At 45.5% G+C, this 26,751-nt stretch overlaps 1 protein-coding gene across 1 annotated transcript in view; it reads right to left on the bottom strand.

Moving 5' to 3' along the window:
* The window catches only part of LOC104504337 (synapsin-3-like), a gene marked incomplete at its 5' end in the record, with an annotated part of 35,023 nt that extends 14,201 nt beyond the window's left edge, over positions 1–20,822 (bottom strand). The window contains 4 exons of the mRNA XM_010160027.1: positions 1,308–1,410; positions 4,765–4,839; positions 11,140–11,282; positions 20,760–20,822. Of these exons, the coding sequence (XP_010158329.1) occupies positions 1,308–1,410; positions 4,765–4,839; positions 11,140–11,282; positions 20,760–20,822 (384 nt within the window). The remainder of the gene's footprint in view (positions 1–1,307; positions 1,411–4,764; positions 4,840–11,139; positions 11,283–20,759) is intronic.
* Between the last annotated feature and the right edge of the window lie 5,929 nt (positions 20,823–26,751).

Raw genomic sequence — 26,751 nt, 5'->3', positions numbered from 1 at the left:
ATGAATTGCATACAGGAGCAGACCCATTGCCCTGGCCCCATCACTTCAAGAAAGATAGAGGCTCACCAGCGTGTTTGCTGGCAGCGTGCTTCTATCACATGGCCTTTGACAGGTCACTGCTCCCCTATGCACAGTCGCTGGAGGGCTCATGTGGTTCTCATCAGCATCCCAACCCTCAGCGGGTGGGACTGCTCTCCCACACATAGCTTTCCAGTGTGTCAGCACCCCTGCATGAAGCCATAGGCTGGCTCTGCTCATCTTCCTCAGCTGGCCTGTGTTGGTGGAGTTTACAGTGGGTCAGATGCTGTGCCTCCTTGAGTCACATAGTGACAGAGGCACTTGCTTACTTGCTAGATTTTCTCTCCCCCAGATTGTCTCTTAAATTTCCACTTCGATTTTCTGGCCAGCTTTTCCTTCTCTGCCCCTTTAGGATGACCTGAGTGTGATATCTGCTGCAATCCCACGTCTGCCTCCTGGCCTGGTAAGGAGCACGTTGAACGTAAGCGCTCAGAGCCACCGTCTGCCCAGCTAACAGGGCTCTGAACACAAAAGTGTATACTCCCCACTGCCCATAGTAACTCTGTGAGCTTTGTCTTGCTGGTCTGTTATTGTAGTGAATACTGAAGATTTTAGAAAATATACCTGGTGTTTAAATTAAATTGTTCCTGCTACTTAGGGACCTTTTTGCTACACTCTCATCATTTATTCTGCTCTTTTAAATAAGATACAGCTGGGATTTTTGTTATTGAGGTTCCCTTTAAATTGATCAGAGAAAGACAGGTTCATTCAGAGAGAAACTGTGCTTTTTAGTGGACTGAGTCACCTGCTGGACCTCTGCATGGGTAGTGGGGAGAGGTTAACAGGACTAATGTGCCAGCATCATCTGTCACTGCATTCAGGGTGCGCGGAATATAGGCATGTTTGTTCATGATGCTGTCATGATGCAGCTACGAGAGGTGTGCTGGCTTTGCAAGTGCCCAGCATAGGGAGGATGATGCTGGGCCACTGGTGCAGAGACGCACCAAACTTTGGGTGCTGCCAGCAACACTTGGAGGCTGTTAGTGTGCTCAATAAGAAGGCAGCTTCACATCTGGTCCCATGCTGGTAAAAGGATTCATTGGGTGGAAATCTGGGGTGGCCAGGCAGTCTGTGGCTCTCCATTTCCTTTCACAGTCCACACTGAGAAATGAAGGCATTTCAACCCTGACACATGCTTCTTGCATGTCGGTGGGCCACAGCTTGGAGGAAGCGGGCAGGCACCGAGGAGCAGTGGCTGCTTAACCATGCACACAGGGGCAGGATCTCACCTCAATGATATAGTCTTTTCCATCTTTGCTGTGGACAGCTTTGACAGCGCAGATGTCAAGCCCTCCAAACATTTCTGCGCAGGCGTCCGCCCAGAGTCTGTACCTGCAGAAACCACAGAAGCAAGACCTAGGATTAGCTGTCGTTGGAGCCACTCATCCTGCTGCCCATAGGTGCACAGATCAGTTCTGGATCCCTTTTTATCACAAGGCACACTTCACATGCTTTGCTGGGTTATTGCCTCCCTCTCTTGCACAGGAGATGGAGCAAAAGAAAAGAATCTTGCCTAAAATTTCCCTTCATTTCAGCTTGTTTCTATCCTGTCCTCAAAGCCACCTTAAAATGTTTCTTTCCTTCCTTGGTATTTACATCAGGTCTGTTGGCTGTCATTTAGCCAAGCTATAAATATTTAGCTCATTTAATCTCCCAGTGGTGTTGGCCCCTTAGCGTTTGCATTGGCTTTGCCTGAAAGCCCTCCATTATGCAGGCAGCTTTCTCCTGATAAGATGTCCTGCACATTGGGGCTGGAATAGGATCGGAAAGTGAGTGCAGAATTTAGCAAGGAGTAGCTATCCCCTCCCTGATCTGTAACCCAGCAGCGTCTGATTTTTACAATTTACTTTTTCGATTTCATCCCTTCCCAGTCTCCTGCCTCCCTTCTATCCCTGGGGCGTTGCTCCTAGCCAGGCAGTCCCATCACACGGAACTGCTTCATCAGAGGGAGAGTGCAGGCTGCAGCCCCTTTCTCTGGCTGGCCCAGAATGGGAACATGAGCTGGTATGAACAGGGGCCAGGCCTGGCGAGTGCCCCCTTGGCTATCCTGGTGTCACAGGAGGAGAGGGAATGACCAGAGGCATATTATGGGGGGGACCGCATCTCCATACTGTGGAAATGAGGAGGGAATGAGGGCGGCCTGGTTTTATTTCTTGTGCAGCTGCACTGCAGTCCCGAGCATTTCAATAAAAATAATAATCTCAGAATGGCAGATCTGTAAGCGGGACTATGACAAGATGCAGGGAGGGGAGGGAAGGGCACAGTCTCGTGAAAACACTGGCATTTTGCAGACCCTACAGGGACTGGGTAAAGAGCTGTTCTGGCCAAAGAACAAGTTTACGTCCTTGAAGCCAGCCAGAGTCCCCATAGCTTGACAGTATAATGATGCACTTGTGTGAATATGTCTGTGGGAAGAAGTGAGAATATGGCTCATACGACTACTGGTGTTCGCTTATCCCTAATAAGCACGTTCACCCCTTGAGGAAGACAGTGCCTGGGGAGGAGTCAGTAGCATGAGGAGGAGGAGAACTATGGACCCTGTGAGCCAGGCCGGAGGCACGGCGAGCTCCCCTCGTGTGCTGCTGTTTGCTCCACACCCATGGGCACCCTTCTGGGCACCACCTCTCCTCCTGAGGGATGACTCTAGGTGTCTGGGTTCAGTGGCCAGGCTCAGGGAGTTGTTGCCCATGCCAGAGACCCCAGTAGCTACGTGTCTTCAATGCTGCTGGCCCTAGGTGAGAACTGGGAGGAGTCAGGGCTGCTGGGGTGGAATAGCGGTGCTATGGGACAGAAGAGCATATTTATGCATATGCATCAGGGGTAACATTTGCAGAGGATTTACTGCCATTTTGCCTGGGATTACCTGGGCATGTCAATCCTTTGGGCTAATGTTCAGAATGGTAGGTACTTCAGGTTGTTCCTACACAGCAAAGCATTTCAAGCGCTCTCCTGCCTTGTTGCATGCACTGATGACTCACAGACTTCAGTAGGATTTGCTGCATTTATGGCTGGATAAGGCTGGAGTGGTGAATTGTGATAATACGTCTATAAAATGAACTTTCAAAATGCAGTGTGGTAGGTTGGCAGGAATCTGGGCTTTAGTCCAGCAACACTGCAGTGGGAGTGTCTGCCCTTCACCTTGCTAGCTTCAGCTGTGTTGTAAATGACCAGAATGCATAATAATGTTCAGCTCCCACAGTCCTATTAAGGTCTTGCAGAGGCACCTTCGTCATCTGATTTGGGGCTTGGCTTGGCTTCTGTTTTTCACAGAACTAAAAGTGCAGAAGAGACCTCAGATGATCACCTGCACAGCTCTTGTGCCCCGAAGAGGAGACATCTCTTTAATCTGGTCTGAAAAAGTACAGAGAATCCCCATCTCCCCCAGGCAATCCATTTCTGTGTTATGCTACCCTTACTGTTAGGAAATACAGGAGATGTTTAAACAAACATTTTCTGCTATAATTTAAGCCCATTATTTCTTACGCTATTGTACGAGTAATATAAAGAGTGAGTAATGCCCTGTTAGCAGCCTTTTATATATTTGAAGAGCTCGTGCCCTTTAAGTTTTTTTCGTCTTTAGGATGAAGTGGTGTTCAGCTTGTGGACCACTTCTTCCAGCACTGTGACAGCTAATGAAGGAAAGTGAACCTCTGCACTGCAGTCGTAGATTCATTATGCACAAGTCTACACCTCTGCTGGAAAAATATCAGTGGTCTGCTAACTGAAAAAGGTGGAAAACCACATAAGCAATTGTTGCATGCTTTTCATGTAGCTTGATTATATTTTTCTGAGCCTTCCCTTTATTGTCCTTTGGGCTCTCTCCATTGCTGTCTCTCTTCAAATGTGGTTCCCAGACGTGGACAGATTCAAAATTCTGACAAATTGGAGGTGTCCAGTCTGAAAAACCTTAGATTCACTAGGGATGAGTGCCAAATATAATCTATGGTTTCTATAAATCTACGAATAGTCTACTTAAATAGGATGGAGAACAAGTGACTTGATAGCAGTTCTGCCAAACAGAGTTTGGGAATTACAACAAAGCATAAGTTACCATGAGTCAACACTGTCATGCAGTTGCAATATTAGCAAATATCACAGTAATTTGAATATATGGAAGTATCATTTACAAATTTCAGTAGTAAGATGCACAAGGCAATTCCTTCTGTGCTGTTCAGCATTGTGAAGACCTTAGCTAAAACAGTGTCCACTTTTGGGAGACTAATGCAAAAAAGTGCTTTCAACACTTCAGCTGACAGATTTTTCCCTCTGTTGAGCAGAAGAAAAACACTTTTCTGTGTCTGCCTCTCATTAGTAATGTACTTAGAATAACTTCTTGTTACTTCTTGTTTTGTGCTATGACCTTTCTGATTTTATCCCTACATGTTTGTGCTCGTGTGCTTGACCTTAGCATGCTGGTCTTGTTTCCTGTGGCTACATTCACTAAAGATCTAATGATTTAGCAATGTTGGTCTCTAGCTGTACTTCCAGTCTGTTCTCCAAAATAGGACAGTTTGCCTTTTGTGTCCTTAGTGTTTTTTTAAGGAACCACTTGGTCTTTTAAACTTCTTTATCTAGCCTCCTGGGAGACTTTACTTACCAGTCCTCTCAATTAACCAAAGTCTGAAACACAATTCCTCCCTTCTAACCCAAGAACAGCTAATACTGTCTTGAAACTCTCTTACTTACCTCTCTGTCATTGCAATCTGTTCTAGCATGGCAGAACCTGTGTTTGCCTTCCAGTTTCCAGAGATGGATGTCCTCCTAGGAAAACAAACCAGAAGCATAACTTGAACATGAAAATACACTCCTGCCCCATCCTCCTTCATACTGTAGTCCTCATTCTTGACTCAGTGCTTGTACAGAAGGGGATCAGGCAAGGTTCTTCCTCATAGAAGCCTTTCCAAATCCTACCTGAACAACATAACATACAGGATATGTGGTTCAGACTCATGAAAGGCTGAATGAGGAGTTAGAGAGGGAAATCTCCAAGGAATCTTGAGCACACATCAAGCTCTGTGAGTACTTTCTTTCTTTATACATAAGGCTCGGGAGAGCTGAAATATCTGTAGAAGATCTCTGGGATAATCACCCTTGTGTTCTGCAATGGGTAGCATCCTCCATCCATAGAAAAGCAACTTTCCAGGCAAACATCTGCCTGAGCAGCTTTAAAAATGACAGTTCTGACATTCTGGGTCTCCATAGCTTCGATTTCACTTGTAATGGTGTCATATAATACATGATTATACCCTCTTTCCACTGATTTTTCATTGACCTGTCTGTGGTTCACTGCATTTGGACTTGGAGAATTTACCAGTGCAAAATTGGTGCAACTGATGATTGACTTCCAAAAATGGTACTGTTCTGGCAAATCCTGGGTTTCACCATCATCCATCAAGAGGTGAAAATTTTCTTCTTGATGGTAGGCACAAGGCAAACCTTGGACAACCTGCTGTGACAACCCTGTGCAGTTAACCCTGGCATAGTGTATAAGCTAGTAAAAGTCAACAAGCAGACAAGATACATCCAGGAAGCATCTCCATGCTGAATAAGAATTAGGTAGAGATTTATGAGGGGAGTGTGAGGTGTGATCCAACACTTCAACATGAGGTTGTGGGAACCCCCGCTGCCAGTTCTCTCACCTTTTCAACGTGATGTGGAAAAGAGACTCTGAACTTGCAAAACTATGTGGAGCAGTGGTAATACTGATGTCCTACTAGACTATAAACCTGGATTGTAATGGTTGACTGCCTAAAGTTCCCCATTATTCTGGTGAGGGACATCCTGGAGTCCTTTTTTAGTTTCTCTTCTAAAGTGGTATGTATAGTTGCTGTGAAATTCGAATGGTCTTTGTAGCCATATTTAAAGGAATGTGAGGGAAATACTTGTAAATATCTAAAGGGTGAGTGTCAGGAGGATGGTGCCAGGCTCTTCTCAGTGGTGTCCAGTGACAGGACTGGGGGCAGTGGCCATAAACTGGAAAACACAAGGTTCAGCCTGAACAAGAGGAAATAATTCTTCCCTGTGAGGGTGACAGAGCACTGGAACAGGCTGCCCAGAGAGGTGGGGGGGGGGCTCCTTCTCTGGAGACTTTCAAAAGCCGCCTGGAGACTTGTTCCTGTGTGACCTACTCTAGGTGATCCTGCTCTGGCAGTGGGGTTGGACTAGATGATCTCTAGAGGTTCCTTCCAACCCCTACCAGTCTATGAATTCTATGAATCTGTGGAAGCCAAAGGACCACGATCACTGTGTTGAATAACTGTGTTTCCATATAGTTGACTCTTGTCCCTTGTTCCCTTCACCCAACAACCATCCTCCTGCCCTACTTTCTAAGCACAAGAATCCCTCCTCAAGCTTTCTGTTATGAGCCCTTTAACGGCCTGTAAGGTCATGTTCAACCCTCAGTCTCTTTATTTTGACATGGGAGTCTTAGGATTGTATTCTCCAGTTCTGCAATGGGAATAACCACTCTTTATTAACATTTACGTTCAGAAAATTGCCCAGTGGCAGATGGCATCCAGAATCCCATTAGTACTGATGAGAACTCCTGGAGTCTGATTAGTGACAACATGATTGTATATCGGTGTTTAGAAAATGTACCTGGCATACCCAATGGAAGCGGCTGTGTCATCCCTAAGAAAACCAAATCACAGCTATACAGTTTTACAAGGAAATTTGATGTGGGAAAGCTCCCAAAATAAGAACTCTGCTCTAGCCATTAGGCTGATTGGTTTGATTTGTTTATGCCTACCCATCTCCAGCCAATATTTGGCATAAGATACAAAATATTTCTCTCAGCTGTATCCCTAACTTGCCTGTTTGGGAACTTTGCTGTTTTTAAACAGAAATCTTCATTTGAAGCCCTCTGGACCAGTCATCAAATTCCTACACCACAGCCTCTGTCAAGATCACTCCCTTCCAAGCATGTCTGAGCAGTTCAGGTGTCAAGTGCCACCAAACTCTTCTTTCCTTCCCTTTTTGTATTCAACCTGAAGTGGAAAAGGAGACTGAAGACAAAAACGATTCCCTAAGGATGCCCTGCCTCAAATCCCATTTCTCTCAGGAACTGAAAATCAAAGGGCTTCCAAACATCCTGAACATCAGGGGGTCACAACAGCATACAGTCAGTATCTTAAAGGAAAGGACCCCAGCCTTCTAGGGATCAGACCTGTGACCAAGCCACCTTCATGACCACATAAGGTAAGTGCGTAGACTAGCACATCATGGGCTGTTGCTATACTGGGTTTGCATGGTAAGGTTTTGGTAGGGGGGAAGCTACAGAGGTGGCTTCTGTGAGCTGTTAGGAGCTTTCCCTGTATCCCACAGAGCCAATGCCAGCCGGCTCCAAGAGAAACCTGCCGCTGTCCACCAGGCAGACGCCAGGGTCAGTGCAGAAAGGCAGGAGGAGGTGCCTGGAGCAGAGGTTCCCCTGCAGCCCGTGGGGAGGGGGCAGGCTGTGCCCTGCTGCCATGGAGGGTCATGGGGGGACCAGAGACCCTCCTGCAGCCTGGGGAGGGCACCACGCCGGAGCAGGGGGATGTGCCCGAAGGAAGCTGTGACTCTATAGGAAGCCCATGCTGGAGCAGGCTCCTGGTAGGACCTGTGGTCCCATGGAGAGAGGAGCCCTGGCTGGAGCAGGTTTGCTGTCAAGGCTGGTGACCCCGTGGGAAGCCCAGGCTGGAGCAGGCTGCTCCTGAAGGATGGCACCCCATGGGAGGGACCCACGCTGGAGCAGTTCATGGAGAACTGCAGCCCGTGGGAAGGACTCAGGTTGGAGAAGTTCCTGGAGGACTGTCACCCATGGGAGGGACCCCACGCTGGAGCAGGATCAGAGCTTGAGTATCCTCCCCTGAGGAGGAAGGAGCGGCAGAGACGTGTGATGGACTGACCACAACCCTCAGTCCTGGTCCTCCTGTGCCGCTGGATGGGGAGGAGGATGTAGAGTATTTGGGAGCAAAGCTGAGCCCAGGAAGAAGGGAGGGGTGAGGGGAAGGTGTTTTTTAAGATCTGGTTTTATTTCTCATTTTTCTACTGTGATTTGATTGGTAATAAATTAAATTAATTTTCCCCAAGTTAAGTCTGTTTTGTCTGTGACAGTAATTGGTGAGTGATCTCTCCCTGTCCTTTTCTCAGTCCATCAGCCTCTTGTTATATTTTCTCTCCCCTGCCCATCTGAGGAGACAGTGATAGAGCAGATTTGGTGGGCACTTGGCCTGCAACCAGGGTCAGCCCTCCACAAGGCCACAGTACAGTCAGTATCTTAAAAGAAAGGACCCAAGGCTTTTAGGGATCAGTTGATCAAGCAGATCTGTGACCAAGATACCTTCAGCATTGCTTAGGATAAGTGGATAGACTATCAGATCGTGGGCTGTTGGTGTCCTATACTCACCATTTCCAAGCTGGGCCATTTCAGTCTAAAAGTAGCTCTAGTTTAGACACAGTTGATATTGTATCCCCTGCAGATCGCATTGAACTGCATTTGAGTTACGAGATCAGAAGTCACACTCATGAAACTAGAAAGGAAAGCATATTACCCTCTTACTAAGAGCTGGTGGCAAGGAATATCCTGCTCCTTAAAGTCAGCAACTGCTGGCTTCATTCAAAGTGAAAAATATTTCACAAGTCCTAACTGGAAGCAATCCCTCTGTTTGCTCCCGGTTGGGGTGAAGGAAGTATAATTTCTACCCCACTTTCCCCTGCCACATGAGCAGTACTCAGTGTTTTCTCCTCACCATAATTACAGTGACAGTCAAATACATTTGGTGGAATTTTAGGCATGTATCACATGCTGCTTATCTGCTGTTTTGAGACTGGCCCAAGGCATGGGCTAAGTAGGTGTTTGTTAGAAGTGTAAATCTGGAGTCACTGCACTGAAGTCAATGGGAAACTGAACTCAAGCCTTGGGTCACGGGCTGGAAGGAAGTGCATTGAACATCTGGGGCGGGGAGGAATGCATGAGTCACCCTGCAGCATCCTCCCTCTGGCAGATGCTTGGTGCAAAGTAAACATATTCTGGAGAATTTCAATACAGAGCCTTTTCTCAGAAGAAAGGGGGCTTTTCAAGTCTATATGTGTGGGTGAAGGTATAAAAATACTGGGTAGATTTCATGGCTCACAGATCAAAGCCATTCGCTTAGCATGATGCTACTGCAGATGTTGTAATTGCCTTTAAGGCTGAGATTTGGTAGCATGACTAATGATCTTGAGTCTTCTATTTGAGACACCGGTGAGAGCTCTGATATTTTGGGTGCTTTTACCTCCATCCTTGGGCATTGTAGGGACTTACTCATACCATAGACCTAACCTTCTATTCAGCCTGATGCTGAGAGAGAAGGAACAGTCCCTCGTGGGACTGACTATACTGTTCTCCCAAGCTCATAAATGGCGCTCTCAGTACAAGTCAACCCTCTGGGTTAGCAAATTCCTGGGTGAATTTTGCTGTTTGCTTTCTTTGCTAATAAGCTTCATTTCTCATTAAGGTGTTTCCCGTTCATAGCTGTTTTTGTGTGAAAACATTTTTCATTTAGCAAACAATTGTTTGCACAGCTATATTCCCAAGTGGGATTAGGTCTTAGTGTGACTGCTTTCTTTCCTCAATCATCTGGTATTATTTCTGATCCCTGCCTGGATAAGTGTGTGGTGAGTGCGAATAATAAACAGGGAGAGGATATTGGTCAGGCTAACTGGGCCTTTGTTTCACTTAGAGGCAGGCTGGGAGCAGGCTCTGGGGCCAAGACTGGGTAGGTTGGCAGGAATATGGAATTTTAATTGATATTTTAAACCTTCCTTCCTTTGGCCAATTTGAGCCAGACTCCCTGAGATGTTAATGTAATATTAGGCAATTGTGCTATTGTTGACCCGATCAGATTTAAAACAAATTTTCTCTCACTGAGTTCACATGAAGTAGCCAAGTGTCCCACAAGTCCTTCCCATGAAGAATGTGGCTCAGTCATTATCTAGTTTACTTAAATACCTCTGTGCTAGGAATGCAAATGGGAATTTTAGGCAGCTATAGCTGAAAAATATGTGGTCGTGTACATTTGATTATCTTATTTAACTACGTTTCGCCAGAACTATGGCCTGGAGGGTTGTAAACATGGACGCAAAACTCACAGTGTTGTGGGTGTGAGGTAACATACAAAATGTATCTGGCGACCTGAAGAATGTACTGCTGGAGCCGTCTGCTTGCCCAGAATGTTGTGGCTGGATAAGGAGCTTCTGGAGAAGTTGTGCTATTTGGCTTTTCTCATCTACTGGTTTGCAGTAAGAAGAAACAGGTGTCTCACTGACTTATGTGGTTACATCTTCAATTGAGCTTGACGACTACTGATGTTTGACTGAATGCTTTTTCATACTTTTAAACATACCAGTGCTGAGGGATGCCTTCATGCCGCTTCCCTCGCTACCCCACGGGGCAGGGAGGAGCTTTGGGGCACCCACAGAAATGTCTCTCCTTCTCCTTTCCCTCCCTTGTCTGCTTCAAGGAGCGCTCATGCAACATGCTCAGGGAAGCCCTGCATGCTGGCCAGTCTGTGGCCGTGCGTGCCCCGGGCTGTGGTCCTCGTGTCCTCGTGCGACTGCTGTGCCATGGTCTCCAGCTGGGGAGAGGAAGGCATGTTTCTATGGATTGGACACTGTAGGACTCCTGGAGTTGCAGCTGGCTTAATCTTTTTTATTGTTTCCCCAAGGTGGGAAGGGGGTGAGTTCAGTTCCCACTAGAGGGTACTGGGAGCTGAAGAATGTTGCTGGGAAAGATGAGCCCTTCAACAACAGGAGGGAGAGGTGAAAGGTGATGGCAGAGCACAGCTGTTACAGTGGGAACTAACTGAATCTCAGAAACAGGTAGAGAGAGATTTACCTTCCAGAGACAATGAACTGACAGTGAGCAATGGAGAAGATGATTGGTGGTTGAGGGATCTGGGTTCAGAGGTGGGAGGAGGACAGCTGGGCTATTCTTCAAGGAAATTAAGTCAGTTCCCTACTCCTGCCCGAAGCAAGCACAGACTGGATCACATCCATAGTACTGCCTCCCCCCGTCTCACTCCGGCATGGCCATACACTCACATGTAAGCCTTGTAGTTGCTGCCGATTTTCTGGATTCGGATGTCGTACTTGGAGTCAATGAACGGCTCGGTGGTGGCATAGGTTTTTGCCATGGCCACTATGCTGGCCACATCCCGGAAGTCATGCTGGTTCTCAACTTTGACCTTGATTGCCCATATGCAGTGAAAAAGTGATGAGAGCAAAAAGAACAGGAATACGTTGTGAGCAAAAGTCATCTCTGTGCCCAAATAGCACAATGTCAGTGAAACCCCACACAGACGGAGCTGAGGACAGAGCAGGGATTGTGTGATTTAAAGAGAAAAGTTACCCAAACCAACCCAACCCAGAGCAAATCAACCCCTTTCTCCTTCCTCATGCACAAGCCCTGGCAAACCTGGCATCAGGGAGGCAGCTAGGCTTTTTCACAGATGGCTGTTGCTAATGCTCGTTACTTTTATGATGCTTCAGAAAAATACTTGGTCTCTTAAGGGGCATTACTTCATTCAAACACTGGAACTGCTATTTCCCATGTTGGGATGATGAAAACAGAGTATTTTGGGTGGTCAGGAAATAGAAACCAATGCCAGGAAATCAACAAGAGAGCTGGTTGTCTGCCACCTCTAGGCTTCAGTTCCCTGGCATTTCACATTACCCCCTCCAGACTTGCTTTGAGGAGAGGTGCAGGTCTCCTGGCTGGACACAAGCTCTGAAGTAAAGGCATGTCTGTGGGGGAGCCTGTGATTCTCAGGGAGATTTGTGTGAGCGCGATGCCATGGGCACATGTGTGGGACAGCTGGTTGGGTGTTAGACTTGAGTAGTGCTTGGAAATGAGAGGGCAGTGGTCTGTGAGCCAGAGGTTTGCTGAGAAGCTGGTTTTTCGCAGATTTGTATTCAGTTACAAGAAATGCTCTGTATCTTATTCACAAAAAAAAAAAAAAAGGGAAGAAAGAAGGACCAAAACAGTAGAAGCTCTAGTGATATGATCAAATCTCTTCAAAAGCTCATTGATTTGGGAGAGATAAACTGTCATGGTTTCAACCAGCACAAAATCTGAACAAGCGGGTAACAAGAACACAGTGGATAACTTTGCCTCATTCACACTATCAACCCTGGCCTTTAGTCTATTGGCAAAAGCTTGTTTGGTTCATCAGAGAAACCCGTGGAAGTCTTATTCCTTAGAGCCAAGCGGATGCAGGAAGGGTGGGTTAATTGGGAGAAAAAAAGACCAACATTGTATGAAAAGGGTGAGCGTGAGTGACTTTCTTTATGTATTACCTACACTTTGTAGTTTGGTAATGCTGTGAGACCACAGCTGGGGGTTGCAACCCTGCTTTGCTAAGTGTCTACTCGCTCGTGACAACCGGCCGGTCTCTGCCCCAGAAGAGTTTCCCGGTTGCGTCAGTGTGTGTGTTAAAGGAGGGTGATGCCAGACTTTGTGGAGCCAGATGAAGGAAGTGTGTGCAGTGGTATTTGGTGTTTCTTCGCAAAGAACAAACAAGTGGTTTTCCATATCTGCCTTCAACCATGAGAGGGCAGGAGCCATCTTCACTAGAGAACAGAGGACAAGCTTGTTGCAGACCCGTTTCACTCTCTTTAGGTGGTTTTGTGTAAATGCCAGCCATAAAATAAGCCAAAGATGCAGCCACATCCTGGTGCAGAAAAGCTCTTGAGAACCGGACAGGTTGTAAGGAAGGTGTAAAGTGCAAGTAGTTTGACCCATGACCGTTTCTAGATGCCTGAGTATGAATTAAAAAGATCTGGTCTTGTCTTCTCCTCTGCTGAACACCAAATACCCCTAGCCCTCCCTTTTGCTGTGGTGAGGGCTTGCTCTTGCTATTCAGGGACCCCTAAGAAAAGGAGCAGAGGAAGGGGACAGTCATCAGTGGGGTGGCAGGGTAGGGAAAAAAAAAAGGAAATAACAAACACAAAGAGGAAATGTAAAGGCAACCGTTGCACGTCATTCAGGAGGAGCAGCCTTGCTCCGGGCTGTGTTGTTCCCTTCTGTGTCTGAGTGGTGCTGTGTGCGGTGATGGCTGCTCCTGGCATGGCAGAGCAGGGTGAGGTGGTAGGAATAGCCCTAGAGGTGACAGAGGGAGTGGGAGAGGGGATCAGCTCACATGGTGGGGAGCCCGCATCCTGGGCACGGCTTAGAAAATACCAGGGGGTACAATGCCGGCTGTGCTGGGGCCGGGTATTTTTGTTGCACAGATAAGAGCTGTGCTGGGCTGAATGACACCAAATGGGAGAGTCCCACCCTGATGAGATGATGCAGGAGGGACTGCATGGGCAGGCCACGCACCATGTTATGACATATTCTTCCAGACCCTTTTGGCAATGGGAAAAGACAAAAGCCGTTATATAATGACCTACTTGGAACAAGGTTATTTGTGAGATCGGAAACAAAGTGCTGTGCTTGTGCAACAGATGTTTTTGGGCCCCGGCTGAAATGTTTGCATCCCCAGCCCAGGAACATTTGTCCCAGAGGCAAAGGAAGGGATGCTGCTTCCTTCTCCAGGTTGGAATTAGGCTGTATTGTTATTGCTAGAAAGGAGCTGTATGCTTATCTCATTAAATGGGATATTTCCTCAAAAATACAGCATGCTATGGAAAGGAAGGGTCCATTTTTTCCTCCTCTCCATCATTCCCTCCCTATGGAGAGAGAGGGAGAGCACTGAAGGTGTTTTCTACAATAAGCCTGAAAATTTTTGGCTGGGTAAATAAAGAGGGGGGCACTCACTGAGTAGACAAAATGAGAAATGAAAACCAAAGAAGATGACTCTCACAGTCTATGTGACTGCACAGTCCTCAGGAAACAGCTCTGCCATCTTCCCTGTCCCGTGCTAGAGCCCTTCCCATGGACTTTTCAGAGAATGCACCTCACAGAGGTCCCCTTTTAGGAGATCATGGCCTTATTTCCCACCAGGCACCAAAATAATCGCCACACCAAGGCTGAAATCTGAGCCACCGGTTGTTAATTGTTAGAGCCAGCCAAATTTGACAAAATAACAGCCGTGTCCTGGGTTAACGCTGGTTTAGTCCAGGGTACGGTTATTACTTCATAAACAGGAAGCACTCGAGTTACAGTCAAATTAGATTTATTTTCCTGCCTTATCTATCAAGCCCACCATTTTATTAGCTTTCTACTTTTAAATTTTGTATAATTCATTTCCTCCTGCCTTCTAAGCCTTTTACATCTCAATAAAATATCCATTCTCCTAACAGGAGAAAAAACCCCTAGAGATAACCAAAGCCAGGGTGGATGTAGTATGATGCCAGAGGGTATTATTTAAGAAGGGACTATTAAAAATAGTTCTAGAGCAAACAGTTACCAATTTACCTAAGAAAGTATAAATCTGTCTTTGAAAATGGTAGGTTGGCCAATGCATGAAACTGAGAAAAGAAGTTGTAAAGAGATTGAACAGGAAGCCATTTTTTTCCCCTCTCTCTCCCCCCTCCCCACCCTTCTTTGGATAAACGCAATATCCCATTAGCTGCGTAGAGGAGTGCAAACAGCGAGTGCAAACACAGCCCCTGCCCTGGCAGCCTGTTTGCTTAGCTGTGCTGGCTGTTTGAGCAGCAATAGACTCATTCTGGGGCCATCAGCTGCTGTTTGCTGTAGCATTTTAGTGACCTGTCGTGAAGAGTTTGGGCCAGTGTGTTGACAAATGCCTTTTCTGAGTAAGAAAAGAATAGTCCCTGCTTCCCTTCAGTCTCTCTTCTCTAACCCAGGCACTGCTCATGCCCTAGCGCTCCCTGTTGCTGCATTGGAGAGAGGAGTCTGGCTGGATCCCTGGGTACATGCCCACACAGATGTGACCATCCCTCTGCCCTGTGGTGGCATCTCAGAGTCTGCCCATTCCCATCCTCAGCCTGACCAAGAGGCACGGATTTTCTTGCCCTTGGTTGGAAAGCAATTCGAAGGTCAGATCAGGAAGAAGCACTTCTGCCCCATCCCTACTGTGGACCTTCCTTTGAGGCCTTCCTGCAAAACAGGATTTTGGAGGGTGGGTCTTGGCATTGTTAGAAACCCACTGTGGATATTTCCCAAGCAGTCTGAGCCACTTTTGAGATCTGTCTGAACACAGGTTCCTGCACTGGGGGACCTGCGTAGAAATTTCTGCTTCCTCTGTCTTGTAGTTCCTGAATCTACTGCCTCTTGTATATCCCAGATGTTCCTGGACACCAGGGTCCTAAGGCTATGTCTCTCATTTTTAGCCTAAGCACTACAAGGTATTGCCTCACAGTCCCCTTTTGCTTCTGTTAGTTACGTGGCCACATGAAAAAATAGTCAGTCGGCCAAAGTGTCATAATTATAGTAGTCTGTTAGGGCTGCCCTAGCCTTGCCTTTCTGAGTGTCATCCAGAGTTAACTCTGCCCTACAGGTTAAACCCACACCACTTTGCAGACGGCTCACAGAAGCACTTTCTGTGCCCAAACTGGGGTTAGAGGCAGGTTCAGCGGGAAGGTAAGTGTCCAAGGCTGAGCCAGGACTGGGCTTGGCAACGTGGTGTTTAACTGAGTCTTGGTAGGCTTGTGAAAATGCACAGTCTGAGTATTTTTCTCCAGAGGAACTGGCGTGGCCATGCAAAGCTTGTGATTTTTCATCCTTCTTGACCTGCATTTAGGCTTTCTGTAGGGACTACCATTTTGGGACAGCAGGTCTTCAGGAATGGGTCTGCACAGAGGGTCTCTCCTTCCCTCTACTCCAAATTCTACTCCCCTTCTCAGAAAATACCTGATCCAGCTGGCACACATTCAGTTTAGGCCTAACTGGCCCACCTCAAAATAATAAAGACACAACAGAGCCTGCCTGCCTTATTATCGTTACACTGAGGTTCTCCAGCTGTTACTCTGCCTTTAATGCATTAAACCTTATAATCACTACTAATTTGCTAACAAAGAGCTCCTCTCAGCCCCAGGTCTTGGCAGCTTTGGTCCCCAGTACCCCAGATCGGTCACCATTTTCTGTGTCCAGCAAAAGCTTCCAGACTGATGTGCAAAAAATGGGGTTGTTTTTACTATTTTCAAGACGGGTGGTACCTCCTCGCTTATGAGTCAGTGGGATCGCAGTGATTGGGCTGCTCTGTTGTGAATGTTACATGTCAAGTCATTATTTGTCCTCTGTAAAAGAAAATATTTGTCCCTTGACAAACCGAGGCAGCCCTTTCCCCTTCCTTTCCTCTTTAGCACACTGGATTTTCAAAGCTCTCACTTTTGGAACATTCTATTTCCAGTTCCGAGAGAGACAAGGTGACGAGCTGTCCTTCCTGATAAAAAGCCTGCAGTATTTTTACATTACAGAGTGGCTCTGTTTAGTTTGTGCTATATTTATACCAGGGAAAAAAAATAGTAGAGGAGTCTTTCCCATCCAGTAAGAGAGAAAATAACTTTGACCACATTATTATGAACAACAAGTTTTTCTTCTACAATGTAATAAATTCATCTGAGCCAGGATTGTACTGGGGAGGTGTTTTCATAATTATGGGGCAGGAGGGGACAGGAGGTGACTTAAACTGGGCTAATTAGAGAGGTCTTAAAAATAAATTAAGAGTAGCAAAAAAGAATTATTAAATTCATAGAAATATATAGAAAGCCACGTGAACAGATACTGTTTTGCCTCTTGTTGCAGATCTGGCAGTTGTTTCTTTCTCATGATCTGATCAGGAAGAGGTGAAGAGGCTCTTTGAGTGAATTTGCAGTGCTGGGCTCTGTTCCTAGGGCACTTCAGGGTCACGTTAGAACACAAATGGCAGATATTAACACACTCGGGGCTTTATTCTTTTCCATGGGCTCTGGCATTATGAGATCCGGAGTCAGGAAGAAGTGTTACTCCTTTCTCACTGCAGTGCTCACCCTATTCAACAGAGACCCCAATCTCTTCTACGGTAGGTAGGCTCAAACTGCACAATGCTTAAAAATGCCTAGGAACTGCTGGCTGAACAGGAGTTCCTTTCTGCACAGGGAAGCACATCTCTCCTCAGTGTTCATCCATGGTTTCCCTGGAAGAGTTCTTGAGTACTGCCTGGGAAACTGAACCACAACATGAGAAAGATCCTTCTTTGCTGACTCCATTGTAAACCATTGTCTAAGCAGTATTTCTACAGATACTGTATTTGTATCGATACTGTATTGGACCAGCAGCACGCAGAGCACTTGCTATGATCTTCCATTGACAGTGAAATACGAAGTGACTCCAAATTTTGGAAGGGAGATAATGATGGTCATGGGAGGGGCTGAGGAGCTTATGTCCTGGTTTTAAATGAAAAGATTGTCTGGGGCTCCTTTGTCTCTCTGGGTGAAGGCTATTCCTGGTGTCTCTGCTCAAGTCAATAGAAAGGCTGTGGTTTCTGGATTTCTCAAGGCAAATTTAAAAAGATGCCTTTTAATGCAAACTTGTTTTCTTCATCTCCACCTGCACCTTATGTGCACGTGTTGCTTAGCAAGAGCATTTCTATCACTAATGGTATACTGCCACCCCTTTGGGTTCTGACCTCGAACACTAGACTGCTCCTCTTCCAAGCTAAAGATGGTCCATAGACCAGTTTCTTGCAGGTGCTAATATGGTAATTCTCTATTTTAGCTTTGAGGATTCTTTGTTCAACCCTCTGATTAAAAAATGTGGTGAGTGAATTTTGTGAAAATGTTGTGAAAACAATAAGTGAAAATGAAAGTCTGACTATTACAATTATGCTCTTTCTAGCCATTATTGCAAAATAATAAACATTCGGCACTTCTTACAGTGCCAAGAGCCTTATGAACATGAATTAGGAGTAAGTATCAGGTAATCATTATAATCTCTCTGGTCTGTAACACAGAGGAACTGGAGAAGAACTGTGAAATGACACAAATGCCTCTGCAGGTCAATGGTGGAGCTCTTTGTGTAAGAGGACTTTTTTGTGTCCACAGTTTTTTTGTCTCTTGGCCACTGCTTCAGTACAAATAAAGAATAACAGTGTCTGGACTTCCCATCTTTACTCATTCTCCTAAGTCTTAGCACCTCCCATTACATGTGATTTTATCATTAATAACAAGAAAAATGTAAGTACTTCTGTGACAATTTCTGCTGGTAATGAGATTGTAATCTGAATGCTCACATCCTTTGAAGCACCCATCACAGGTACAAATACATGGCTCACTATCTTGGCATCGTTTGTTGCAGTAAGTACTATTTTTAATACTCATGTGTACTTTGGCTAATAGGTTGGTTATTTTATCCTTTGTTTCTTCAGTCAGTGCTTTTACACAAAACATGACCCGATCCAGGTGCTTTATTAATATTTACTTTCTTACACTCATCTAAACCAAAAGCCAACCTCTCTCTTTTCATATTATGTATATTTTCCAGCCAGAGACCTGCTATTTCCTGCTATCATCTCTACTTCTGAAGACCAGTGCAAAGAAATCTTTTAGCTCTCTGTAATCTCCTTATCGTCACTAGTTATTGCTTTTACATTATGATGGTTAAAACTACCATTGTGGCTCCTGGAAATTTTCCTCTTCTGAATTACTTAATTGCAGGTGATTTTTTTTTTTTTTTTTAAACTATAGGTGTTACTCTTCTAGTACACCCATAGTTCTGCTTATCTGTATTTCTCCTGACATTTCTGCTTATCTGTATTTCTCCTGACGTTTAATGTGTTTTCTTTCTGTCAAGCCCATTTGGGCTTGAACCCTAATGACTTAAAACCAGCATGAAACAAATTCCTGTTACTTGTCTTTTCAACTAACTGACTTGTTCTTTATTTTATTTTCACTTTCTCTCTTCTCTTTTTACTCTATGCAATGAAATGCAGTCTTCAAGGCGACTAATTTAATCAGTCTCAACTTTCCTTCAGGCTGTTTGTGGCTGGAGAAGGGCCCAAACTAAAACCGTAAGGTCAACAACCTTTCCTTCCTGTACCTTCCCCATCTACTGAACAGAGCAGTGTTGAAACTCTGTGCCCAAATCCACATCCAGGCTTTGCTAGTAGTCCCTAATTTCATAAGGGACTAAAGTAAACTTGGCCTCAGGCCAATTCTTTCTTCTAAGATGTTAGCTGTCAGCCTATCTTCATCAGGAACGACTTCCTATGTACCCCCCTTGTACCACTGTGTACAATTTTGCCTGGAGTTTGAATAGAAACTCTCTTCCACTGTAACTTGTGACAGCAAAAATCAACATCATTAAAGAAGAAAATGGGAGGGCAAGTGAGGTGGAAGAAGATCTGGTGTCTGGGGTACTCTTCCCTGATTCTGCCCTCATTTCTGTAGCCACTGAGGGTCACTTGTGCGCAAGAGAGACATGTGAAGCCCTCCCTGTATTACAGATGAAATTGAAGAGCAGTCAGAGAGATCCACAATTTCAGGGTCTCAAGGAACTTGAAACCTTTCCTTGGGGAGAGGTTTCTTTCTCCTGGTTTGTCCCAGTTGGATTTTGCTAATGAAAGCCTTCCGAGGGACGTGTTCAGCGGGTCTCTGTACAAGCAGCCCTAGGCTGTCCGCGTGTACTCCAATTCAATGACACCTCTGCCTGTTTAACGTACGCAGCACCAATATTTTAACAAACATTTCCTGCTTATTTAAATGTTTGTTCTTTGATGCTGAAAGCCAACTCCACCACTGGCCCAGGGCTCTGAGCCCACTTCCTCTCCAGCATCTACAACCCAGACGGAGGAACATTGCAACCAAAGCAAGAAAGATTATGAGAGCTTCCATGTGCAATCCAGGAAGCCAGAAAGGGCTTCTGTTTCCAGAGCAGAAGCAAACAAACTGTACCGAGTTTCAGTTTGGCGTACCTATATATAATTTTCAGGCAAAGTGTGAGGCTGGGAGAAGGTCTGTCTGCTCTAGGGAAGCACTGTGACAGGGGTATCAGTTAGGAAGTTAATACACCACCCATTTGGATTCAGAGATGATACATCAGTATTTCCTACTTCTAAACAAATCAAGTTTTAGGCAGATAGGAGATGCCTTTTTAAAAGGTATATGCAAGAAAGGGGAGGCTAAAGTGCAGCAGAAATGTGCTGACGATGCCTCGCTGAAAGGGGAGCCCAGTCACCCCCAAAAATGGGCTGCTAATTCACTGGGGGAATAAAGATCCCGGAGAGCCTGGGAAAAACAAACAGGTCCTTCTGGGGAGTGAACTGTTTTTCAGGATTCCTTGGCAGGCAACCAGCCACTCTGCTTTGTAAGGTCTTGTTCTTCCTTGCAAGGAGGAAAAAAATAACTGAAGGGCTCCCATTTTATTGAATAAGGTCATCATAATGCACTCAAAAAGACCAGTGCCACTGCTCCTCATTGTGAGAGCTATGGGGTGTAGCTGCACATTACAGGTGCTTGAATAAACAACATTGCTGCTTTCAGGAGAGGAGAAAATATATAAAAGACGAGCCTAATGACTTCAGCCCAGCCAGCTTTTCCCCCACTATTCACAACCCCCCTTCCCGCATCCCAGACAGCCTCCAACCCAATACCACTGCTTGACTCCGAGTGCATGACAGCGGAAAAAGGCCTTTTCTCCCACAGGAACAGCCAGTGCAACCCAGATAGGCTGTGGGGAGGTTTAACCCCTTCACTGGCTGGCCCGCTGTGTACGATCACAGGAATGCTGTGCCACATATATATCTGTTTCCTGAGCTATACGTATTTTTTCTTTTACTTACCTTCCCCATTCCAGCATGAGCATGTCCCAGCTTGACTACTACAGGGAAATTCGGAGTTATGAGCTGAAAGACAAAATAAGGAGCTCCTCATTAGTTATTTCCAGCCATTGTATTTGAAATAGTTTACTTTTATTTAGTACCTTTTATCCCCTTTCTGGATGCTGATGGGAGGATAAAAAGGTCAAATGAAGATTGCCCAGGTGGGAGGACAACAAGCAAATAGCTCTTTACGGGGACCCATATGATCTGAAATGGAGGCCAGGCAGAATTCCTTAGTTCTGACCCACTTTTGCTGTCTGATAGCAGTAACCTCTAAAACATTCTTATTTTCTCCCGTTGCTTTTCCCACCCTGTATGTATGGATGTGTGTACACTCATATGCATGTAAAAAAGCTACACCTGCCAGCTTGAGTAAGTGAACACTTTCAGATGCTGAAAACATCTGAACCGTGAGAAAGACAAGGGTTGTTTGGGTTTTTTCCACACAGACTACTTTGGCCTTTAAAATGAGGGTGAGTAGTCCTTCAGCAGCTCCCATTTCCTTCTGTCAGCAGTGGTGGGGGCAAGGAGAGAGGGAACAGGGGCCAACCCTTGGGTGCAACTCACAAAGTCCATCTATTCATCAAGACTCTTCCTTTCTTCCCTAACTTCAGGGGTGGGTATAGGGAATAAAAGAAAACAAAGAAGGGTTGGAATCAGCAACAAAAATAGAAGAGATTATGTCATGTCTTCTCCCTGACTTGTGTGGTGTTTACATTGGGCAGCGTCCTGCCATCCGAGCCGTGCAAGTGCATCTTAGTGCACATGTGGGATTTTACCTGGAGAACTGCAAGTATCCTCTCTGCCTTCTATGCCCCAGTTTTGTGCTCATTCAAGGATTCACTTGGAGCGATCGGCTGAGAGCCGGATGGCTGGGCTGATAGGAAGTGCACGTGCCAGGAGTAACTAGGATATATATGTACCAGTTGGCCCTTTTCTATGCCTCTGCTTGACATTCCAGTGATCTTCATCTTGTCCTGTGCTCCCGATTCTTGTGCTCTGAATTCTATGCCTTCAGTAGAATGTTAAGTAACAGTACATAAACTGTTATTTTTTTATTGCATATTTAATTTTCTTTAGGGGAATTATTTTAAAATACCCTTTTGTTTTTACCTAAATACCTGAAGCGATGAGCTCTGTTCATTAAGCAGTTAACCTGGAGATCTGGCAATGGGAGGGAGTTGAATTTTGACAGATAAATGGCTCTCCTATTTATTTAAGTTTGAGAATAGATAAACAAATTGTTCTTGTGCTAATTACCAATTGTCTGTATGGACGGGCAGGCGCTACGCCCTCAAGATAGAATAGTGCTGCAGCCTCCATCTGTGGCAGCTCACTATAAATAACCAAATTAGTAATGAACACTGATATGTTTTGCTATTCAGCTGCTTATGGAAAGAAATGTCACAGGAGAGGGGAACAGCGAGTGCATCGTGTTCTCAAACAACCTGTGTCACTTGTGAGGGCCTTCTTCAGGCAGAAAGCTGAAGGAGCCTCTCCAGACCACAGAAGGGCACACGGCTGCAATAAATCACAGTGCTGGCACGGGCAGGGACCAGCACCCACTCTTTCAGAAGAAGAGGCAAGATGCTGATAAGTGGCCATCCTGAAGCCCTGTAGTTAAGCATATGCCCAGGCACATGAGCTTGTGCTCTGTTTCCCCTTCGCCTCTCTAAATCATTGCAAGAGCCTGAAACTTAATTTGGTGCTGGTGTAAGTGAATCAAATGGAGGACTGCACCTGGGTCTTACTGGAGATCGGGCTATGGATGGACCGTGCCAGGCCTTTAATGCTGGAAGATGGAAGGTAGCCTAGTAGTTAAGGCACCCACCTGCTGGGGCTCTGGGAGACCTGGCTCGCTTCCCAGCTCGGTCATCCATGCCCTGTGGCCACCGATTGAGCCAAAACGCTTGCAAGCCCCAGCCTCTGCTCCCTGTTTGTGAGCAGAGGCAGCAGCTGCTCGTACCACACAGGAAAAGGGAGCTGCATGCTGCGAACCGGCCTGATACCCTGGCAAGGAGGCCAAAGAAGTGTGCGGGATAGATAATGTTATTATCACCAGCTCAAAGAGCTGGAGGCAGGAAGCGATGTCTCTGCTGCCCGGTTTGTGTACCCTACCTGTGGGTTTTGCTGAGGGAGCCTGGCTAGAGCTTGGGGCCTGGGAGTAGGAAGCATCTGTTTCCCTGGACATGTAAAGAAAGTTTGGGATCCAATAAACAAACGATGTTTACTGCTAGCCTGGAAAAAAACATGGGCAATGACAACGCTCTGTTCAAACCTCTCCCTTTCTCTTTGCTTCTTGGAAACATGAGCTCAGCTTTCTTGGTAAGGCTTGGCCTCATCCCACGTAGGGGTGACCAGCTGGTGCCAGAGCCCGCTGGAGTCACAAGCCACTTGGGCTGGCCATAGTGCGTGGGGCTTGGGGTGAAACACAGATCCAGGCTCTCAGCATGTGGCAGCCTCGCTGGGAAGGCTGCAGCTCCAGGGAAACGCTGGCACATGGTTTGCCAGGTATCTGCTTCTGCCGCTGAAACCCCCCCAAAATTTCCAGGCATGTGGATCTGCTTTATGGAGGAACCAATGAGAGAGAGCAGCACACGCACTTAGCTGCATTTTATAATGGGTGTATTCCGTGACAATGGAGCGCCCTTGGTCTGTGCTGAGGTTAAGTGGAATCGACAGCTCTCAGGAGTCCGCAGGACTAAAGCAACCAGAGTCCACGACCACCCAACAATGGACCTAGGAAGCCCTAGCTGAAGTGGTAGAAGCGGGCTGAACTCCACCATTAATCCAGTCAATGGGGATTCTTCCAGCTTCCACCAGAGTCATGTTGGGACCCGAGTCCCATTTCTGTTGCTAAAAGGTGGTCAGCCAGCATACTTGGCAAGCATCCAGATGGATAGGGAAGCTGAAGGAAGGGAGAATCTATTGTACACACGACTATGAGGCAATTCACACACATACATGGTGAGAAGTTTGGGGGTGGCCACAGCCACCACAAGGGCAGACCTCTGAGATGAGTATTTACACATGCTTAGTCATAGATTTCCTGGGAAAGGAGATGCTTATAATCAAAGGATAGCACCAGAGTTTAATTAGAAAAGCATGTTTTTGCTGAAGTCATGCAAAGAAATTTGTCTGTGTCTTTCTATGTGTTTGTTTATGTGTTGTAAGGGCTCTTTTTCTTGGAAAAATGGAGAAAACACTTTGATGCTTTAAAAATTTGCATGAGCTGTTGACAGGGCTGGTATAGATGATGTCTGAGGGTTTTGGGATGGGACTGGAGCACTGCAGTTTGCTCAGCGATCAGATGCAGGGTGTTCATTCATGCGCATAACAACCCTTTGAATTGAAATCCTATAAATGTATTTCCAGATGTTGTCACACAAAAGCCTTGAGATGGCAAGGTTTACAGATGTGTCTAGAACGCGGTGTATGAAGATGCTTGCTTACAGTCAAGCAGGAGTTTGAATCCTGAGTTAGGAGCTCAGCAAAGCCATCTTTGGTAGGACTGAAGGGAGAGTCATGAAGTTATTTCCAACTCACAGCACTGGTGGCCCTAAGTACAGCATTTTAGCTCCTGATTTTAAGGGCTCTGCTCTGTGTGTAGTGTCACTGCAAAGATCACTTTGCAGTTAATCAGTATTTTGGCACTGGTGTGTAAAAGTGAGTGCTGGTATGCATACATTAACCTCTGTTTGAAAACACATAGCTGTAAACTATGACACTTTCCCCTTTCCCCTCTGCCCCTCCTTTCCAATAAATAATGAGATTTTCAATACTTGTAAATATAGGAATATTTTCTGTATTTATTGCTGGTGGAGCAGTAGAAGGGAGTTGGATATAAATGGATCTGAAGGGAAGAATCTTGGATTAAACCTTATCTATCCCATAAATACAATGCTTTCCACTCACTGAGGCCCTCAAGAAAGAGGCTGATCTTAGGTTTGTGATTTTATGTAATGTCCTGTAGTCCATAAATAATGCAGATTGTCTCTTTTGATTTCCTTCTGCCATGTTTAGTTTTGTGCATCAGTTCACATCCAGCTTATGTCATAAAATGCAATTCCAGTTGCTAATATTATTGTTTCTTCTGCAAAGCCTTTCCAGTCAATGTTAAAATGAATAGTCCAGGGTGTAATGACATCATGGATGATATTAGAGAGGATCTGGGGAGATGGGAGATGGAGGCATTAAAATTTTGGTCTCTTGGCACCACTATTGTATTATCACAGTGTCCGTGGGCCCAAAACCCCATAGCACAAGGTACTGTAATTTCTGCTTCACCCTTCCCCCAGAGGTAATATGGTGAATTTTCTAAAGTTTTATACTCTAAAACTGACTTTTCTGTTTATTTAGCTGCTTTATATGATGACAAAGTCTGTTCTGGGTGGGTACCTAATGGATTATGGGAATGTCGTTCACGCACTTGAGAGCTAAATGTTGAAAATAAAGTGTGTGGCATTTCCCTGGTGTCAATTAAATTGGAGGAGCAATGAATATATATGTGATTTCCTGTAAAAGCAAGTAAGCTGGTTCAAACCTACAGGAAAGTAATGATGTCATGACATGATGCCATTTTGTTTATGGAACTATCTTACTGAAAATCTGAGCTGAAGATAAACACTGGTTTCATGCCAGCCTTGCCAGGAAGGGCAAAGACAGAGCTCTATAGTGAAATATGGAGATGAAGCAGTAGTTCTCCCTATTATTCACTTACTCACGAGTTGACATAATCACTGACTGCACATAGCATGGCTCACCCACTGGATTAATACTGTGGCCCCTTGGAGGTTTGTGGTGGCCAATGGCTATGACAGACCAGTCCTTCCCCTCTGCTGTTTACCAGATCAGAAATGGTGTAAGAAACAACAAGCAACGATGGGAGAATATGTTGAACAATAAGAGTTGCCAGCATTAACATCTGTGCTCTATTAAAGACACGTGCTATGGATTCCTTTAAAACACACACGTGTGTATTCATTACGGTATTATAATTATAGCGCAATGAAGAAAAATCGTCAGCTGGGGAAAGAGGGCCTATGCTTCCAAGCCATCTGAAGTAAATCCTGAGGAAGAGTAGGTATCCTCAAGGGTCTCCGGAGGAAGGAGGAGGTAGGGGTTATGGTGAGAAAAGTGGTGAAATACTTGTGAGAGGAGGAGTTCAGTAATAGCTGGATCAAGACAGCATTGTACAAGTTAGGACCTGAAGCAGTATGGTGATTGATAGACGGGGTAGTAGCTGGAGTACAACAGTGCTCCTTCTAGCAAAAGAGGAGACAGCATATCATTTTAACATGGGTTAAGGTTTACAGACCTTTGCTGAGCTGGGGTGATGAAATCAGTGCTGTGGATGATTTAGTCCATGGTAGTTTTAGTAGTCTGTAAGGGAGGCTTGTAAAATCAAACGGGAATAAACTAACACACTTGATCCAAAGCACTGTGAGGACAGAGGCCAAAGCTGTAGCAAGCAAGCAAGTTTTGGAGGCAGCATAAGGAAGAGGCAAGAATGAGGGTGCTGATTATAACATTCTGGGGAAGAGAAAACATTCAATAATGGGAAGGGAACCTCACTGCTACAGGTCTGGATATCTGTGAGAGCAATAGGAAGACCAGGAATAAGTGCAAAGCAAAGGGTTAGAATTAAGGTATTTTAGATGGATGGACTTCTCATTTCATTTAGCACTAGAGCTGAGGCCTCCAGAGATAGGAATGAACATAGTGAGTAACTAGATGGACATATCACATAAATTGATTTGTGATACTAACTGAAGTCAGCAGTGCCTTAGGGTGTGAAGATCCTTTAGGGTGGTAAAGAATTATCCTTTGATTCTATCATTGCTTTCAAAAAGCACAACACACCAAAAAAAAAAACCAAAACAAAAATGCTCAACAGCAAAATGACTTAGTGACTTAATGACTTAGTCTTTGAGTAAACAAACCACAAATCAAT

This window comes from Eurypyga helias, unplaced genomic scaffold (assembly GCF_000690775.1).
Source record: "Eurypyga helias isolate BGI_N326 unplaced genomic scaffold, ASM69077v1 scaffold2421, whole genome shotgun sequence".
Lineage (NCBI taxonomy): Eukaryota > Metazoa > Chordata > Aves > Eurypygiformes > Eurypygidae > Eurypyga > Eurypyga helias.
This window is presented reverse-complemented; position numbering and strand designations above follow the sequence as displayed.